Genomic DNA, 19990 nt, shown 5'->3' on the forward strand with positions numbered 1-19990 from the left:
GTTGGCCTCGATCTCACAGAGATCAGCCTGCCTCTGCCACCCAAGTGCTTGGATTAAAGGCATGTGCCACCATGCCCTGCCCATTTCATCATTTTATTTTTCTTTATAGCCACATGAATTCCACTATGTATATGTACCACAATTTTCATTATCCATTCATCTGTTTATGGGCATCTAGGCTGATTCTGTGTCCTAACTGTAGGGAATAGAGCAGCAATGAACATGGATGTACAAGTGTTTCTATAGTAGGATACAGACTCCTTAGGGAATATACCCAGGAGTGGTATGGCTGGATCATATGGTAGATACCCTTCTAATTTTTTGAGGAAACTCCAAACTGATCTGCAAAGTGGCTGTGCTACTTTATACTTCCAACAGCAGCGTACAGGAGTTCCCCTTTCCCCACATCCACACCAACATTTGTCGTCATTTGTATTTCTGATGATGGCCATCCTGACTGGGTGAGATGGATCTACATTTCCCTGGTGGTTAAGGATGTTGGACAGTTTTTAAAGTGTTTCCTAGATATTTTTAGTTCTTCTTTTGAAAACGGTTTAGTTCCACAGTGCATTTTTAAACTGAGTTATTTTAAATTAGGTTTTTGAGGACTTTGTATATTCTAGTACTAATCCTCTATCAGTTGAATAACTGACAAATATTTTTCCCACTCTGTGGGCCGCCTCTTCACTTGACTGGCAGTTTCCTTTGCTGTACAGAAGCTTTTTGGTTTCATGAAATCCCATTTGTTGATCATTGGTTTTATTTTCTATGCTACCAGTCATATTCAGAGAATCTTTACCTAAACCTGTATGTTAAAGCAAACAATTTACTTTTTCCTTTATCAACTTCAGGGTGAAAGGTCTTATACTCATGTCCCTGATTCACTTTGAGTTGAGTTTTGTGCAGGGTGAGACATGAGGGTACTGTTTCATTCTTCTTCATATTGATGTTCAGGTTTCCCAGCATGCTGAGGAGGGTGTCTTTTCTCCAGTGTATATTTTTGCCTTCTTTTTTTTTTTAAAAAAAAATCATGTAGCTGCAGTTGAGTGGACTTATACTGGGTCTTGTATTATACTTCATTACTCTATATGTCTTTTTGTGCAATATCAGGCTGTTTGTAGAGGCTTTGATTTGTGTGCTTGCCTTGGAGTACCTCAGGAACCCAAGAAACTAGAAAGGGGCCAGTGTGTGTGAGGTGCCTTAAGGCAGGAGATACAGTAGTACATAGGTTAAATGAGGATGAAGTATATTGGGGACACAAAGTTTCAAACAGGGAGAGTGGTGGGAAATGGTGGAAGTGAGGGAATGGAAGGAAAGCTAGACAAAATGAAGGGAGAATGAGAAAGCCACTTGGTAGCCTACTGTCTGATAAACAAGTTAAAAACCTTGGTCTGAAGGCAGATATTTTGCAAAACCAGACAATGCAGGTTGTAGTAGAAATGGGTCATGAAACAAAAACCCCAGTACTGAGTATGGATACCCCACAGGAGTTGTTGGTCAGGAAAGTCCTAGAGACCACCCCACCCCCCAAATAAAACAGACTCTTGCCATTCCTCTTAGTTACTCATCAGAACTAGTTGATGAGACCTCATTGCAGTAGACTTTACACACCTTGGATACAAGACGTAGAGAAATCAAGATGGAATTAAACTGGAAGATTCCTCTTGCTGGCTCGCTCTCATGGTATTGGGTAGCACCATACAGGCCACTATGATCCAACTCAGCTGTGAATTCCATGAACTTTAATAACAACCTGCCTGGCAAGATGTGCCCATTGATATAATGGTGGCATGGCTGTTATGGTGGTAACCAATTGTTCCCTAATTGGATTTCAGGCTTGCTCCACAAGAAGGAATCCATGCCTAATAGTGTAAACTTAGGCCAAAACCCACGAAACTGAAAAAGGTCTTAATCCCTAGGAGGGAACCTAAGATGGCTGCTTGGCTGAACTGACACAGCATCAAAGTACTTCATAAATATGACAAAGGTTACTCCCAGCCTTAAACAGAGAATATTCTCCTTGCAGTGAATGGAGACAAATGTAGAGACCCATGGCTGCACAAGATGCTGAGAATAAAAGACAAGATATTTATACCACCCACTTAAGGCTCAGGGAGCATTGTGAGAGAGGGGCTGAAAGAGTAAGAACTGGAGGATGGGGAGAGGGGCTGAGAAATACCATCACCTAAGCAGGACACAGACATGAGAATGATGAACTCACAGTAGCTGTGCATACTGGCACTGGGTCCACAGAAGTTGAGCCCTCCTAACAGTCAGTTATGGAGGGGCAAGGGACCCACGGGGCCCTACTACATACTGCTGATTTGTTGGCAACTGACAGATTCTGGGAGAGGGGAAGGTATGATTTCAAGTTGAGCACCCACTGGTGAGCCCACCAGGCTCTGATGGTTACTTCCAAACTCAAGATTCCATAGACAATCCTGATTATACTTAGTGGGACACTAAACAAAACCTAATAAATAGGGGAAAGAGATTGATAGGGAGGAGGAGGGGGCTGATAGAGGTGGGACGGAAATGGGAGGAGGTGTGGAGGAGAATCGGACCAAAATACAAAAAGCAAATAAATAAAAGTGTGAAAGAACAAAACTTATTAACAAAAAATTAATACAATTATCAAAAATGAATGTATGAGCACATATCTTTGATTGGATTCTAGATTAAATTATCAATTTCTAGATACTAATTAATAACTTTAGCAAAATGGGCATCACTTATTAGGTCTTTACTAAGTATCAGATATTTTCCTAAAACTATTTTATATTTATTATCTCGAATAAGTCTTACATCAACCATTTTACAGATGAAAAAAATGAAAGCACAGAAAGATTATCTAATCTGTCCAAGTTCACACAGGCAGTAAGTGTGGAGACAAGATTGGATCCCCGGACTGATTCTTGTCCATGAACTTAACCACTTCATTGGGCTGCTTCTCTCCAGAAAAATGCTTAATCAAGACACCCAGTCTTGGTTTAGAGAATGCAGCTGGCTTTCATGACAAGGACAGCTTCCATTGACCTCTCTGGCTAGACCTCCCTGGGTGCCAGTGAAGGATGCTATACATCCATCTAAGAATGAGGTCTGGAACTGGAGTCTCCATTTGTTTCTGCATTCTTCTGTTGAGAGGTCCTAAGCTCCAGGCTATTCTGAAACGTGGTTGGTTGTAGGCTATTCCTTCCAGACCACCTAAAACTTCATGTTTTCTTTGGTTTCTGTCAGTCAACATGTCATCAACTATGCTTGCTGAAGAAGGACTGTTTGGGAGACATCATATAGGTCCTTCACAGTCAGCCCATGGATAAATAAACAGATAAAACAAGAGCTAAGGCTAACAGGATCCCCAGATGTAAGGCCATAGGCATAGAAAGTGAAGTGAGCACCAGTGTCCTCATCTGTGAAGTGGGAGTGATAATATGCACTTCTGCGATCTGTGTAGATATGGAAGGGACTTGATGCCTTGTCTGGGACTCAGGTGGTAGCTGTGCTTACTGTAATGTAGAACACACTTTCTTCTAAAGGACTGCAGTCTTGGAAGTGGCTTTTCACTGAGCTACCGAAAAAGCTACTCATCACAAAGAAAGACTCACATTCATGAGACAAGATGCAGACTAGCAGCTGCTGCTCACCCACTGGGTCAGGCCTTTTGCAACTCCCTGGGTAGTAAGCCTTTCCCACAGTAGAGAGTGGTGTTTTAATTATTTGATTATAAAAACATAAGCTTCAGATAGTTTTTTTCAAGAAGTTATAAAAATGGCTCCATGACATTCTCTACTCCAGCTGAATGTGGCAGAATGACTGGAGAGAATGTAAGGACAGAGCGGTGATGCTGTGACTATCACAGTGTGCTGGGCACACCAACAAAGGCAGGGTGTGGCTCCTTGTCTACTCACCAGAAGGGAAAAATAATGAAGCGGCTGATGAAGAATACGACAGAGAAGATGAAGAACAGGGTGTTACAGGTGTTCTTCCATCCAGCGTAAGAAAACATCTTAGCAGACTGAAAACAAAGAAAGAAACTGCATTCAGACAAAGCACTAGTGGCATGAATTTTAAAAATAAAGGAAATGATATGATTTCTAGAACTCGCTTCAAAGCAATCTGGGGAAGGTCTGGGTTGTGGATGGGGCCATGCATTAAATAAAACTGGTCATAACGATATCTCTTAAAATAGAAGAAATCTCTTTGTCTGGTCCTAGTTTGAAAATTTCCATAACACAATGTCATTAAAAGATATATAGAAATAACTGTGATAGGGTGCCTTTCTTTAAAAAACACTAAAAGTCAACACAGTGAATCTTAGCATTCCTTTGCTTTTTAAGAAATTTATTTTTAATTAAAATATTTTAAATTATATTCTAATTTTTATTTATTTATTTGTGTGTGTATGCACCTGTGCATGCATCCACACATGCACAGAGGTCAGAGGACAACTTACAAGGTTGGGTCTCTCCATACACCATGTGGGTTCTGGGTCTGGGGATCACAGTCAGGTCGTCAAGCTTAGTAACAAGTGCCTTTACCCACTGAACCATCTAGCCAGCCCCGTTTTTAATTTTTATTTATGTGTATGCTTGTGTATCTGTATGTGTGAGTGTATGCCACATGTATGAAGGTACCGGAGGAGGCCAGGAGACAGTGTTAGATCCCCTGGAGCTGGAGTTACAGAAGGTTGTGAGCTGCCTGACATGGGTGCTGGGGACTGAACTTGGGTCCTCTGGAAGAACAGCAAGCACTCTTTACCTGCTGAGCCATCTCTCCAGCTCTTAGCATGCATTTTGTAGGAGCATCTATTTCCTATCTCCACTGAGAGGGAGCCGGACTGTATGTATAAAGGCTGGGTCAGGAGTGAAATCTGGGCTGGGCTGAGAATGTGGCAGTCAATGTGGCATTAAAGATACTCTTCTATTACATTATCTAGTGCAGCCTAGGACTGCAGTTAGAGCTGGGGGTCAGGGATGGATTAGAGTTCTGGGGGACATACCATCCCTTTAGGGAGTGTGGTGGTTTAAATGAGAAATGTTCCCCCATGGGCTCTTGTATTTAAGTGCTTGGTCCCCAGTTAGTGGCATCATTTGAGGAGGTTATGGAACCTTTAGGAGGTACAGCCTTGCAGGAGGGAGGAAATCACTGGGGGAGAGCTTTGAGAGTTTATAGCCTCACCCAGCTCTCTCTCTCCTCCCTTCTCCTCCCCCTCCTCTCCTCTCCTTCTCCCTTCCTCTTCCTTTCTCCCTTCCCCCACCCTCCCTCCTCTCTCTGCTTCCTGTTTATGGCTGAGATGTGATCTCTCAACTTCCTGCTCTTGCTGCCATGCCTCCCCTGCCTCCCCTGCCTCCCCTGCCTCTGGAACTTATTTAAGCCAAAATAAAAGATTTTTCTCCTTAAGTTGCTTTTAGTCATGGTATTTTATCATAGCAACAGAAAAGTAACTAATACAGGGAGCATGGCTTAGACTTGGACAGGTTCAGAAATTATGTCCTGGAGGCTCAAGGCCTTTCCAGAACAAGAAGAGCAGCATGTCTGCCCTCCAGGAAGAGTCTGTACTGCATTTTTTATGCTTTACCAAACTTACCAACAATGAGGATATGAGCAGCCTGTGGGGGTAAGCCAGTACACCCAGGCGTGGGAGATGGGTGAGAGGCAAAGACCAGAATCAGATGGGAATAGAGTAAATAACCATCTGAAAGGTCAGAGGCCAGGCCAAGGTGGGAAACTGAAGAGAGATGTGAGCACCAGAGTCTCTGTAAACCCACTGGTGACGGAAATTGCATTGTTGGGCAAAAAATACTTTCAACTCCTTCTGACTGTGGAATGATGAAATACCAAATGGTAGACCCCCTCATCAGTGCTAAGTATCAGACAGAACACAGTAAGTGTTGGGTCCTAGATCCAAAACTGGACATAAAGACTATTAGAGAAGAGCAAAAAATGCAAGACTCAGACAATAGGTCATGTATCAGAAAGAACTGTAGATGCTGAGGGTGTTTCCTGTTGCAGAGAAAGAGCCAAGGAACACACTACCAAGTGTCCCAAGGTTTATGGAAGATTAATAGGCACCAATTCCAAGGTCTAAACAGCAAAAGTGATACCACGTCTGGGTTCAATTAGAACTTGATTGAGAGAGCAAGCACTTAAACAACTATTTAAAGAAACCATGGGTCATGCATCCTTGGGAAAACACCAAAAATAGGCCCCTGCTGCCATGCAATGTTGTCTCTACCACCAGCTGTTAATAGAAGGCACTAGGCTTGTGTACTGTGCCACAGTTAGATCATGACTTATGAATCAAGAATGACTCACAATCATTAACAACATGAGGCTGTTCTTATAGTTTAACCATGAAGGGACCTCTAAGTATGACATATTATTTTTCTTTTGTCTTTTTACCTAAACACTCAGAAAATTTTCAAACAGTAATGAGCTAAACATCACAATAAACCATAAGGGACTGATATGATTTCTCATGTTACAGTTGGGGCTAGAAAACAAAACAGTAAGTAATTTGCCCAAGTCCCATTTGGGAGTTATGGTGTGTCAGTGACAAGGTAGAGGAGGAAAAGGGGGGGGGGAACCAAGCTTCTAGGCCAGATTTGAACATCGAGCTTTCCCTTAAAAACACAATGGAAGTGCTTTATGTTGGATATATACCAAAGATGATCAAATAAGCATTTAGAAACAAGAGATGAGATGAATATAAGATTCTTAAGTTATGGCTAATATGGTCTTAGTTTTCACCAGGATCACTGAGATGTGGTGAGAGAGAGAGAGACAGAGAGAGAGAGAGAGAGAGAGAGAGAGAGAGAGGTGTGTGTGTGTCTGTGTGTCTGTGTCTGTGCAGGGGGTGGGGTTGTGTGTGTGTGTGTGTGTGTCTGTGTCTGTGCAGGGGGTGGGGTTGTGTGTGTGTGTGTGTGTGTGTCTGTGTCTGTGCAGGGGGTGGGGTTGTGTGTGTGTGTGTGTCTGTGTGTCTGTGTATGTGCAGGGGTTGGGGTTGCAATAGAAATAGCTGTATTCAGAAAGCAGCTCTTGAAAACCCTGGCTCAGCCCTGCCTTGCTGAGCCATTTGCTATACAGAAGCACATGCAATAACCTTGACCTTTAGAATGAGATTCATGTATCTAATTATTTGATTAAGAAAAAGCAGAAACAATACTCTGAGTGCTGAGAATATTTTACAACTCTTTTTTTTTTTTTTACAGTGCCCAGTCGCTTTGAAATGGCTTCAAATGACTTCTGACTACTTTTTAAACAGGAATAGGCAAATTACTATCCAGCCCATTGGCTAAAGCTGATCAGTCCTTAAGAATGGTTTTCACATTTTTTAAAGAGGTATATGAAAGGAAAAAACAAAGAAGAATAAATGATATAAATCACATGAAGCCCACAAAACTAGATTTATTCTCTGGACGTTTATCAAAAAGGCTGGCTGAATTCCAATCTAGAGGAACAAAATTCTATTAAATTTAATTTCTTCCACATCAACCTATATTCAATTATTAGCCCTCTAAGGAACAATCTCAAATGTGAAATGAGTTAGCATCGTTTTCCCTGGGTTCATTATAAATGAGTACACTGAAATGAGTAAGTAACTGGTTCTGGGAAATGTTGCTCTAGCTACAGCAGGAGACCTGGCAGCAAAAGGACCGTTTGGTTGCAGCCCCGTGCCAACGGGAGCTGAAACATAATGAAGCAAGTTGAGAAAACAGCCCCAGCTGCTTTGTTCCTTGTATACTGTGTGGAATAGGGTTAGGAAGACTCTTGGCTTAATGTTTTCTGCATCATGAAACGCTCTAAATCCTCTTTCTCTTAGAAGATGAATGGCATTTTAGAAACATCAGTTAGCACTCCCTAAAGCAAGAGATGAGACTGGAGAAAGATCGGGATGTGCGAGGTGTGCATTCAATGGGTAGTCAGACAGCAGTAGAGGGTGCTGTCCAACCTGAAGAATTCCAATGCAAAAACTTTCAAGTTTTCCTTCTAACAATCTTTGGGTTTGTTTCTTATTCAAGTATCTCATATTACTTCTGGAACTATCAGCACGTAGCTTTATAAAGCACAAACCCACAAATTAACCTCTTGTTTGCATCATGGAAAAGACTGGAAAGTAAATACCAAGAGATTCCATTTCTTCTATTTTGAAAATCTGGGAACCCACAGAGCTTCTTGGACTTAGGGTGTTTTCAGGACAGAGGCCCCGCTAAAGCACTCACAGATAATTCTTTCTGTGGGCACTTAATAGAAAACCAGGACATGGCATTATTATTTTTTTTAATGGTAAGCCTTACCTCCAGCCAAATGTCAGACACATCATGCACAATCATCACAAGGGTCCCACTGCGAATATAATTAGCACACCAAGAGAAGCTCATCAAACTAAGAGCAGCCAGGTGGTGGATGACATTAGCAAGGAAATCCTACATAATGAGAGAAAAATGGAAGCCATTAAGCAAAAGCAGTTATTTCCCAGTGACCGGAAAAGATAGTAATAATTATACCAATAACTTATATCTACATGTCTTGATATTTATAAAATACTTTTGCTTTAATTCTTAAACACGGTCCTTGTGAGGGAGTCAGGACACTTACCATCCTCAATGAGAGACAGTGAGGGAGACTTTAACTTGAGACAGTGCTGGATAGCTGCCATCTAACTGTAACTTCTGCTGTTTCTACTGCCTCATACTGCATTTACACACACACACACACACACACACACACACACACTCTCTCTCTCTCTCTCTCACATGCGTGTGCATACACATGCACACACACAAAAAGTGCACACATACTCAAGCATTTACAGTTTTGTTTATTCCTTGCTCAATCAAAAAAGGAAAATAGACAATAAAAGCTACACAATCCTTAAAATAAATTGCTATATAAGATGAAAGTCAAATAACTATTCAGAATTAAGTCTAAAGAGGGCTATCACCAGTGAGCATAAAATCAGAAGGATTTTCCTTTCAGAAATCTTCCTGTTTTTTCTGATTTCACACAGGGCATCGTTTGTGGCTTTCTCATTATATTTTAAGCTAATACAAATAAACCATTTTTTTAAAAGATATAAAAATAGACAGCCAGCATGTAGAAAGATGTTCAGCCTCAGTAGTGACCTAGAAAATGCAAATCACAACTTCAGTGAGATGCTACTTCACACTCACCAGGAGAGCATTAGGGAAAAGATGAACAATAGTGAGTGCTGGAAGGGATGCGGAGAAACCATAACCCTTGCACGCTGCTGGTAGGAATGTAAATTAGTTCAGTAGCTTTGTAAACAGTATGGCAGTTCCTCAAAATGTCAGGCATAGGATCTGGGGAGGTGGCTCAGTGGGTAAGAGCACTTGCTCTGTAAGCATGAAGACCTGAGCCCAATTCCCCAGAACCCACATAAAAAGCAGGTATGGTCATACATGTCTGTAACCCCAGCATTGGCGAGATGGAGGTAGGCAGAACTTCAGAGGTCACTAGCCAGCCATCCCAGCCAAAATGTCAAGCTCCAGTTCAGTAAGAGAGCCTGTCCAAAGCAAAAAGACAGAGAGTGATGTCCTGTTTGACCTCCACCATGAGACAGAAAGTAGGGCAGTGACTGCCCCAAATGGGGAAGTGGGGAGACATGGAGAGTGACTGATAAAGGGCACAAGATTTTTTTGGAGGGTGATAAAATGGTCTAAAACTGACTGGAGCAATGACCACACAACTCTGTGAATATATTTAAAACAACTGAATTGTATGCTTTAAATGGTTGAATTATATAGTAAGGGACTATCTAGATAAGAACAATTTTTAAAAACTTAAAAGAGCTGTGTGGTGGTGCACACTTTAATCCCAACACTCATAAGGCAGAGGCAGGTGGATCTCTGTGAGATCAAGGCCAGCCTGATCTACATATGGAGTTCTAGGCCAGCTGAGGCTACAGGGAGACCCTTTCTCAAAAAAATAATGATAGACAAATGAACAAAAAACCTTAAAGATTTCAGTTTCTCTGAAGTCAAACTAAAAAACAGTAATAACAGCTCAATTCATTCAGCATTTATTTTGTACATTTTATAGGGATTCAATTTTTTACATTGATTTCTGTGCGTGTGTATGTGTCTGTCTGTCTGTGTCTCTGTCTGTGTCGGTGTGTCTGTGTATGTACCTGGACATGTATAAGCCACAGCATGTCTGTGGAGATCAGAGCACAACTTGAAGGACTCATTTCTCTCCTTCCACCATGTGGATTCTGAAGGTTAAACTCAGGCTATCAGGTTTGGGGACTAGTGCCCCCAGACCCATTAATCCATCCTGATGGCTCCTGGATTAACTTCTTAATCCTTACAACTACAGGAGGTGGCAGAACTAGCTGCTTTACAGATGATGAAACCAAATTTAGGTAGTTTCACTAATTAGTTTTATGTTAGTGAGTGGTGAAGCTAGGTGTTCAAACCCAGGCAACTGATGGCAAGGTGTACATCAGCCCTCCAATAGGATTATATCTTTGAAAATACATATTTATAAAACCTAAAGCATGTACTTAAATTTCATCCTTGAAAAGGAGTTCAGTGCACCTGCAAATAAATAACACAAGGCAAGTCAGCTAGCACAAACTCAGAGGTAGAGCACAGAGGATGGTGGTGGGATATGTGACCTAGCAAGGGAGACTTTCTAAAAAATTCCACCTTCTTCCTTAACAAAAAACCCCAATCAATCAAATTTTGATATATCATTAGCCTACTGTCAGTACTGGTGAGTCTAGTGCTCTTCTGTTGCTGAGTTATACAGGAACAAAATTAGTTTCTTTTTAAAAAATATTTATTATTTTTATTTTTTATGTGTATGAGTATATTGCCTCCATGTAGGTAGGTGCACCCATGTTGTGTAGTGCTTGCAGAGGTCAGAAGGGGGTGTTGGATCCCACAGAACTGGAGTTATGGACGTTTGCTAGCTGCCGTGTGGGTGCTGGGATTCGAACCTAAGTCCTCTCCAAGACCAGTCAATGCTCTTCTGAGTTTTTTTTATAGTATATCTCTAGATTATGTGAGTTTTTATTAAAGATATCTGCAGACTGCAATGTACCCCCAGTGATAACCATATCACCATTCAACTCAAACATCATTTAATAAAGCCAACTCCATTTAATCTAATATTTAACTGACCTTGGTTATATTTATTATACAGATTTCTCTTCAAGTCAGAATTCTACACTGGGGTTAGTACCGGAAGACCTGAAATACCAACAGTATTTCTCATTTGCTTTGCTGAGGAAATCATGTGACTGCATTCAGAGTTAACATGGCAACTGAACCAGTGATGGAGTTAACCATAGTCTTGAAATGTCTCACTTTGTGACTGCAAGGGAGGCACTTAGAATTCCCATGACCAAGTTTCCTTGGAAATAAAGCAAAGCTACTAATGCCAGAAGCATGGTTTCTAACAGGGATAATTGAGTTAAGGAAAAAAATATCTTCAAATGCTTGAAAACATCAGAAAGGATTACATAAACTGGTTTGTCATCAGGTACAAGATGTGGCTCAGAGTTAAATCACTATACTAACATTTACTGAGTACTGAGCACAAAAAACACCAACCTCCAAAGCCACAAGAAACATAGAAAGGAGAACTGCCTTCTTGTCAGGGATAGAGCTTTAAGCCTAGCTTCTGTGGCACTACAGGTACTTTAGTACTCAAACACTAAAGCATAAGCATAACGTGAATTATCCTGTGCACCATCAAGAGCAAAAAACCAATGAGCTGGAGCCAAATTCACATAAAATATAATTTATGGTTAGAATTCAGGACAAAGGGGTAAAACTTTTGAAGAAGTTTTGTTAAGTATGACACTTACCTTCCTCTTGATATCAGAGCCAAGGCTAAACAGCAGCGACCAATAAAAGCTCATCTCCAGAATGTAGTACCAGTACTGTGAAGGCAGCAGAGGCTGGGGAAGGAGAGAACATTCATTACTTCAAGTGTCACCTCGCAAGCAGCTTATTCTAATTCACCAGAGCCTATCAATATTCCACAAAATTCCAGAAAATGACATCGACTTAAATTCCCCAAAGTAATTACTGTAAGACTGTAAGGTGTTTTATTTCTAAAAGAGTAGAAAAGTAATTCTAAAATAAAATCAAATGTTTTGTCTAAAAAGTTAAAAAATGTTGCAGGTACAATTGCCTAACTTTTGTTTAATGTGAATTATGTTAGATGTGTACTTATTTAAGGACTCTAAAATTGTCCTCTGAAAAAGGAATTAAATTTCTGTTGCTAGAAGAATGAGGCACGAGACGAGTCAGAAGGATGCAGAATTCCAGGCTGAGAAAGAACTAGTGTTGAGCATGAAGGTGGGCAGAGCAGGCAGAGGATGAAGACCTAACTAAGGGACAAGTGAGAGGCCTGGGTAGTTAAGGGAAAGGTGGCATCAGAAGGGACCTACCTGTTTGGGATAGCCATCCCAAACCTCCCAGAGGTCATATGTCCATGGTTTCTGAAAAAAATTAAAATAAAAAGATAAGCCAAGAGAGAAGATACGCATTTGTCATCCAGCCGGGGATTCTCTGTTTCAGTAGCAAACATGGCTCTTTATGATGTTTACTGTTGCACACTCACTTTTGCAAATTTGTGTTGCTCCTTCTGCACGTATTTTTCCCCCTGTGAACACTTATTTATGTTTCTATTTAGCTTTACCACACCTGTGAAATCCACTACTTTTAGTAAATTCGAGGTCAATAAACAGTACTATCTTTCTGAAGAACTGTTTGAATGAGTGAATCTACCAACGAAATAGTTTCTGAATCAATTGGATTTTTTGTATCCGTACAAATAAAACTATCTTGAGTTGGGTTAGTGGTTGATGCCTATATTCTCAGCACTTGGGAGGTTGAGATAAGATTATTAGAGACTGGAATAGCATAGGTTACATAGTGAGTTTCAGGCCAGCCTCAGATACATAGCAAGAACTTGTCTTTAAAAACAACAAAAATAAACAAACAAATAATAAAGGCAAAAATTACTGCAACAACTACAACAACAAAATATTTGAGAGAAAATTTTTTGGTCCTTTTGAGGCAGGATCTCTTTGTAGTCCCAGCTGGCCTGGCACTTGCTATGTAGACCAGGCTGGCCTTGTTCTCACAGAGATCCACCTGCCTCTGCCTCCAGAGTGCTGGGACTAACGGTGTGCACCACCATGCCTGGCTTGAGAGAAATATTGTGAACCTTGCTTATGGTAGACAAATGCTCTGCCACTAAGCTATATCCCCAGCCTGAGAAAAATCTTGACTCTTGAGAGAAAATTCTAAATTTGAATAACTTATTGAAAGTATTATGTCCTAAAAGGATAGTGAATGAAAGTTCCTGGAAGGAAACCACACTTTATATTGAATCATCTTTAAGCTGACCAACTGATTAGAACTCCTATGATTGTGGAGAGTTCAGAATGTTGCAGGTCCAGAGCCTAATTAGAATTTATCTTAGGCCACCTTTAGTCAAATTAATAACCAATTATCACCAACTTGACCTAACATCTTTGTGACTATTAGGCAAATTCTTTGGAATGTACCACCACCAACCAAAAGCCAAAAATGTTGCCAGTCTCTGAAGCCTGCATACACATGGGAATTGTCCACTTTACTATAACCTACCTACCTGATGTTTCCACCAATGTATTTGAAAAGTATCTTGATTTCTGATTTTCTTTGTTCTATTCCTATGAAATTGTTACCACATTAGGACATGGAATGTGAGCGGTCTGAATCTACGCTCCCATGCTGCCAAGGTCACTCATCTTTGGCTCCAGAATAAACTATATCTTATCTATTTTGAAGTGAGAAATGTTTTTGCATTTATAGAATTCATAAACAATAATTTTAAAAATTATAGACAAATTCCAAAGTTATCAAAATGGCTACTTACATCATAAAGAAACACAATTCCAGCCACAGTAATCATTAAGTAAAATGTAAATCTCCAGCTGCCAAAAGAAAGAAAAGTTTTTATTCTTTGTAAAAGTGATTGACATATGAAGGGAATGAGGATTCTGTAAGAGAAGATTTTGAAGAACATGCATCCTGGAATCAGATAAATCTATGTTCAGACCCTGGCTGTCATTATTAGATGGTTACACCCTTAGGTAAGTTATTTAACTTCAGATGGCTTCCTTTCTTCATCAATGTAATGGGTATAACACAAACATCTCAAAATGGAAAAGGGGGCCTGGAGAGATGGCTCAGCAGTGGACCCAGGCAGAGGACTCAGGTTCAGTTGCCAGCATCCACAAGGTAGCTCCCAACTGCCTACAAGTCCAGTTCCAGGGGATCTTCTGGACTTCGTGGGCTTCTGTATGCACATAATGCATATAAACTCATGCAGGCACATACATCTACACATAAAAATAACTTTTTAAAGTGAAAAAACTGAAGATAATTTACAGGCATATTGATTGTAGTTGTTTTGCTAAGAAAGCAGCAATATGTGGCAGCTATTATTATTTGGCTAGACCAGTTCCAGGCACCCAATAAATAATGATTTATAACAGGATTTATCAACACAAGACAGAATCTAGGTAGTCTAAAGCTTATTTTATTACTACTTAATTCTCACTTGAAAGACTTCTATGTGGCTAGATTTACCTTTCTCCTAAAAGCAGAATTTGAAAGAAAAAACTTTTTCAGTTATGAGAGACTTTTGAGAGGCTTAAAAGACAGAACCAGGTATGGTAGCACCCACCATTAATAAAAATGACTTTAGGTGATGTTGATACGGCAGTTATATTTAAAATAGAGCATCCTCAAGTTTTAGAAACATATAACAAAATACTTCAAATCTTAACAGTATCAGGTATTTTTTTAAAAACTTACTTCAGTTTTAATAATGTGTATGTGTATGTCTATGTAGAATGTATGTCACATGTATGCTGGTGCCTGTGGAGACAGAAGAGGATGTCAGATCTGCTGGAGCTGCAGTTTCAGGAGGTAGTGAGCTGCCGATCCAGGGTGCCAAACTCCAGACCTCTGGAAGAGCAGCAAGTACTCTCAACTGCTGAGTTATTGCTCTAGTCCCTGATATTTTTTTCTAAAAATCATCTGCTGTAGATGAAGGAAGTGAAGGTACAGATGACATGAGGTTGGCTTTGAGTTGCTGTTAAAATTGATGATGTCAAACCATTCAAGATTTAATCTTCTTTATACTTTTCCTTATATTTTCATGTTTCCAAACTAAAATCTATTTTAAAATTGTTGCTACCCTATTGATCATGGAAGGAACAATAACACTATTAAAATGATATTTGTGCCTAACTTTTCTGTTTGTTTATAGTGTTTTCCTCAGTACTTTGTGTGACAGGAAGGAAATAAGAACATAGGCATACACTCATTTTATAGATGAAAAGTCAGGCTCATATTGGTTCAGCTACTACCCCAGTTTGTGTAGCTATTTAGTATAGATTATAGGCTTTCTTCGTGGCCTCTTGTAATTGTTCATTTGTTTGCAACGGACTAGCTCTGTAGCCTAGCCAACCTTCAAGCTCTCAGTCCCCTGTTGCAGCTTCCCAAATGTAGGGATTACAGATGTGTGGCACTATACATGACTCATGTCTTCTTTTGACAGGAGAAAAGAAAGAGGATTCAATACTCAGAAAGTAAACCATAAAAAAAAGAGCATTTTAAAAAATGAAAGCTGAGACCTGTCTACACTGTGTGGGATAACTATATTTGGTCTCAAGAACATTTCCCCAATTTCCTGGATTACCTTGTCCAGGAAAAACATGTGTGTGTATGTGTGTGCACACACACATACACACACACACACACACACACACACACACACACTATGGCAAATCAATTTACAAATAGAGCCAAAAGTCTAGGTGGTATATCTTCTTTTGCTTGTTGCTCAAACATTTATTGCTATCTTGATTCTACCAGGCACTGTACTAAGCACACATTTGCTATCACAGCTTTACAAATATTTTAACAAAATTATGAAGTAATGCTGTAATTAGCCCCTTCTTATAGACTGTTGTTTGAGTCTCACAACCATAAAGAGTAGCTAAGGAGAAATACTAAAGGAAACTGTGCTGAGCAAGACGACGTAACCCACCTGACGCAGAGCAATAGCCAGATGCAGTAGCACAACCCAAACCTCACATTTTCCTGCTCAGGTTTATCACGCTGTACCGAGGGCTCTCAAAGTGCGTGTCAGGAACCTCTGAGGTCAGTATACTTTCATACTAATTCTAAAACATTATTGTCCTTTTCCCTTTCAAGGGTAGAGTCCAGATTTCTGGGGGTCATATGACACATGAACATGCCATGGCTCTGAACCACACTGCGTTGGAGAAAAGTGTGCCCATCTGAGAAGGACGCAAGTATTCTCAGGCAAGAGCTGTGTGGGACCACACAATGCCAAAGGTAAATATGAACATAGGCAGCCCTTCCATTTCTGCTTACAGTCTGGGCACTGGAAGTTGTGTGTGGAAAGTTGACCCCCACCACACCAAAAAGAAGGCTGTAACTGGCAAGGCTTCAAAGTGAGGAACTCCTACAGAAAGCTGAATTCCATACAGAATTCCTGACATTAACACCCCTCTCTCCACCGGCAGAGCCACCCATCAAAGACAACTAAGGAGGTAGAGAAACCATATTCATCCCAACTGGGAAGAAATACTGCTTTCTGTTATAATATTTTATTTCATTGTATTTCAGTGTTTTTTCAATTTTACACTTTTGTACTTTAATTATTCATTTGTTCTATTTGAGGTTGCAGATTGCCTGAAAAAACTATTAGGACTGTCCTACAACTGTTTTACAGTGTTTTCTCTATTATAGTTGATACATCTAGCCTCTAACCCATATACTTTCCCATTTTACTCATACCTAAATCTCTTTCTTTTCTATTCCCTCCTTTTTTGATTTCTTCATTACTCTTGGATCTAGAAAACACCTGAAAACCCAGTAGCAGTCTAGTGCCCTGTCTCTGTATCTGTCTTTAAACCTTATCAGGGATAAAAATGAAACAAACAAGTATCTTTTGCTGCTGGTTGACAAGAGAATTGTTCTCAAGTTACTGATACTATAGTCAGCCTCCCTCCTGATAGTAGGGGGAACATAACCCAAAGCAAACATTTTCATAAAATAAAGCAAACACACCCAGAGTGGAGAAAAGGAAAAAGAAGCACTGGATGGCCTGTCTCCCCCAACAGATGTACAAAGCCCAACAAATGAAAAAATAACAATGGGCTAGAGAGATGGCTCAGCAGTTAAGAGCACTGGATGTTTTTACAGAAGACCCGGGTTCAAATCCCAGCACCCGCATGGCAGCTAACAACTAGCTGTAACTCCAGTTCCAGGGGATCTGATGCCCTCTTCTGTCCTCTATGGGAACTGCACAACAGCCACCGCAGAAGCTCAAAACTTCTCATACCTGACGCCAATGATAATGAAAGAGCTAAAGTGCCAGAAAGAGTTCAGAATCCCACTTTTAAAATCATTGACCACACAGAGGACTCAAAGAAGTAGATGAATGAAAGAAATCAATTCAGGACCAAATAAGGAGGAGAGATTTTAAAATGTGAAGGAAAATTCAGCAAAGAAATTGAGATCCTAAAAAAAGAACCAAACAGAAATTCTGAAAATGGAAGAGTCAAATAAAAACAAAGTAGAGAGCATCAGCAGCAGACAAGACCAAGATGAAAAAGAACATCAGGGACGGGACAAGGTTAAGATAACAACATATTTAAACTATATTTTTTAAAAGTAAGCATGACGAAACCCAAGAATCCATAGCGGGGAAGATAGGAGATTAAAGCTAAAGGCATAGAAAGTCTGTTCAATGAAATTACAGCCAAATGCATCCCCAAATCTAGAGAAAAAAACTTACAGCTAAACAAAAGAGACATTTAGAACCCCAGATAGACGTGACAGAGAAGAACTTCTCCACAATGATTGTCAAGATGCCAAAAACTGACTCAAGAAGACAATATTTAAAGCTATAAAGGAGAAATGACCACTCAGTGTATGTCTAATCAGCAGGCGTAAAAGCCACAAAAGCATAAAACCTGACATATTTCAAGCCCTTGAACTAAATAGCTGCTAACCAACTTTGCAACACCCAGCAAATCTATCTTTCAAAATTGATGGCCAAATAAGGGCATTTAAAGACAATCACAAATGAAAGCAATTCAATGAAAACCAACCCAGCATTGCAAAAATAATTAAGGGAATACTATACAGAGAGGAAGAAGAGAGGCAGTCACAATCATGTGAACACAGGAAAGAATAAATTTCATTTACAGGATAGACGTACAAAATAGAGAGAGGAAGGAATCTACCATGGCCGACATAGTAAACCAGCAACCCCATAATACTAATAGAAGAGAAAGGAAAGAACAAACAGTGATCCAACCAATCAGAAAACAACTAGCACAGTCATATAAATCAGTAAACTTCACTCAATAATAGCTTTAAATGCAAGCTGCCTCAGTTTACCACTGAAATTCACAGACTGGCTATGTGGATTTAAAAACAAGATCAAAACATATGTTGATTCCAGAGAAAAGCACTTCTCTGTTAAAGAAGCCCAGAGATGAGTCAAAGGATTGAGAGACCCAGTAGGCCAACAATTGAACTTCTAGAGCTAAAAATCACAGTGTAGCTCTGCTTCCCTGGGCCTGCAGGACCTGCAGACCTCTCTCTCCAGGGTAAATCTATCCTGCCCTCCTAGCCTTGACTCCCAGAGCCTCACTCACCTTCCCATCCCACACCACCCCCCCACACCACCCCCTCCCCCATCTCTCCTCCTAGCCTGGGTCTTGTCCCATTCCTTGTCTGGGCACCCCAGACACCTGGGGAACCACCACTGCTTCCTGAGCCTGTGCATCCAGAGAAACTCAGTTCCTTCTCAGGTCCCCAAGAGCACTGCTTCTGGGCCTGGCCCCGCCCTCACCTCCCTCTGCTTCCCTGGGCCTGCAGGGACCCACAGGCCTCTCTCTCAGGGTAAGTCAATTCTGCCCTCCATGCCTTGATTCCCCCAGCCTCACTCACCCTCCCATCTCCCCACCAGTCTCTCCTCCTAGCCTGTCCCATTCTATGTCTTGGCACCCCAGACACATGGGGAACCACCACTGCTTCCTGATCTTGTGCATCCAGAGCAGCTCAGTTTCTTCTCAGGTCCCCAGGGGTGCCCTGGGCCTGCCCCCGCCCTCACCCCAGCTCTGCCTCCTTGGGTATGCACAACCTACCAGCCTCTTTCCTGGAATGACCTTTCCTCTTCCTGGTCCTTTGCATCCAGACCAACCCAGCTCCTCAGTGCAGTCCCCAGGGGCACTTGGGGTTGCCTCCCACACCCATCTTCCTTTGCATCTCTGCCCACCAGCTGCCCTAGACCAGCATCTTTCCTGGGCTGGGATCCCAGTCCAGTCCAACCCCAAAATTCCTAAGGCCAAAATCTATCCTGGAGGGATCCCGACCTTAGGAGAAAGCCTGAGAACATCTGATCCTCATCTGACTTGGGCCTGTATGGGAACTCCTGAAAACAAAAGCAATCCGGCCACTCCAATATAACATCAAAAGAGAGAATTGGGAGTTTAGAGGAACCAGCATTTCATGCCCCAAAAGTAAACCACAAAGATAAAGTTCACAAAAAGAAGCAGACCTAAACTGGAAGGCTTGAGTCTCACAAAGAATCAGAAACTACAAAAGAAATTCACATGTCAAAGTCACAGAGAAAAAATAACATGAAAAACCAATATAACATACCCCAATAAATACCAATAGTCCTCTAGAGGATTACAATGAGAACCACCCAGAGATAATGCAGGACATGGAACTCAAAAGAACAATTATAAAGATGATAAAAGAATTCAGTGAATTTAAAGAACTCACAAACAAAGAAATCAAAGAACTGAAGGAAGATAGGGATAAACTTTTGAAGGAATTCAGAAAAGAGTTAGAAATATTGAAGAACACTCAGGCTGAAAGGAAGAAGGAAGTGAAAAACTCAGTAA

General features: G+C 40.8%; 1 protein-coding gene across 1 annotated transcript in view; it reads right to left on the reverse strand.

The window, feature by feature from the left end:
• The window catches only part of Cers3 (ceramide synthase 3), a 123697-nt gene that overhangs the window by 38177 nt on the left and 65530 nt on the right, over window positions 1-19990 (reverse strand). Inside the window, exons 5-9 of the mRNA XM_008849529.2 lie at window positions 13903-13960; window positions 12425-12475; window positions 11837-11929; window positions 8298-8426; window positions 3909-4015 (exon numbers count right to left, since the gene is read on the reverse strand). Coding sequence (XP_008847751.1) covers window positions 3909-4015; window positions 8298-8426; window positions 11837-11929; window positions 12425-12475; window positions 13903-13960 — 438 coding nt within the window. The remainder of the gene's footprint in view (window positions 1-3908; window positions 4016-8297; window positions 8427-11836; window positions 11930-12424; window positions 12476-13902; window positions 13961-19990) is intronic.

The sequence above is a fragment of the Nannospalax galili genome, unplaced genomic scaffold (genome assembly GCF_000622305.1).
Source record: "Nannospalax galili isolate Female #2095 unplaced genomic scaffold, S.galili_v1.0 scaffold124, whole genome shotgun sequence".
Lineage (NCBI taxonomy): Eukaryota > Metazoa > Chordata > Mammalia > Rodentia > Spalacidae > Nannospalax > Nannospalax galili.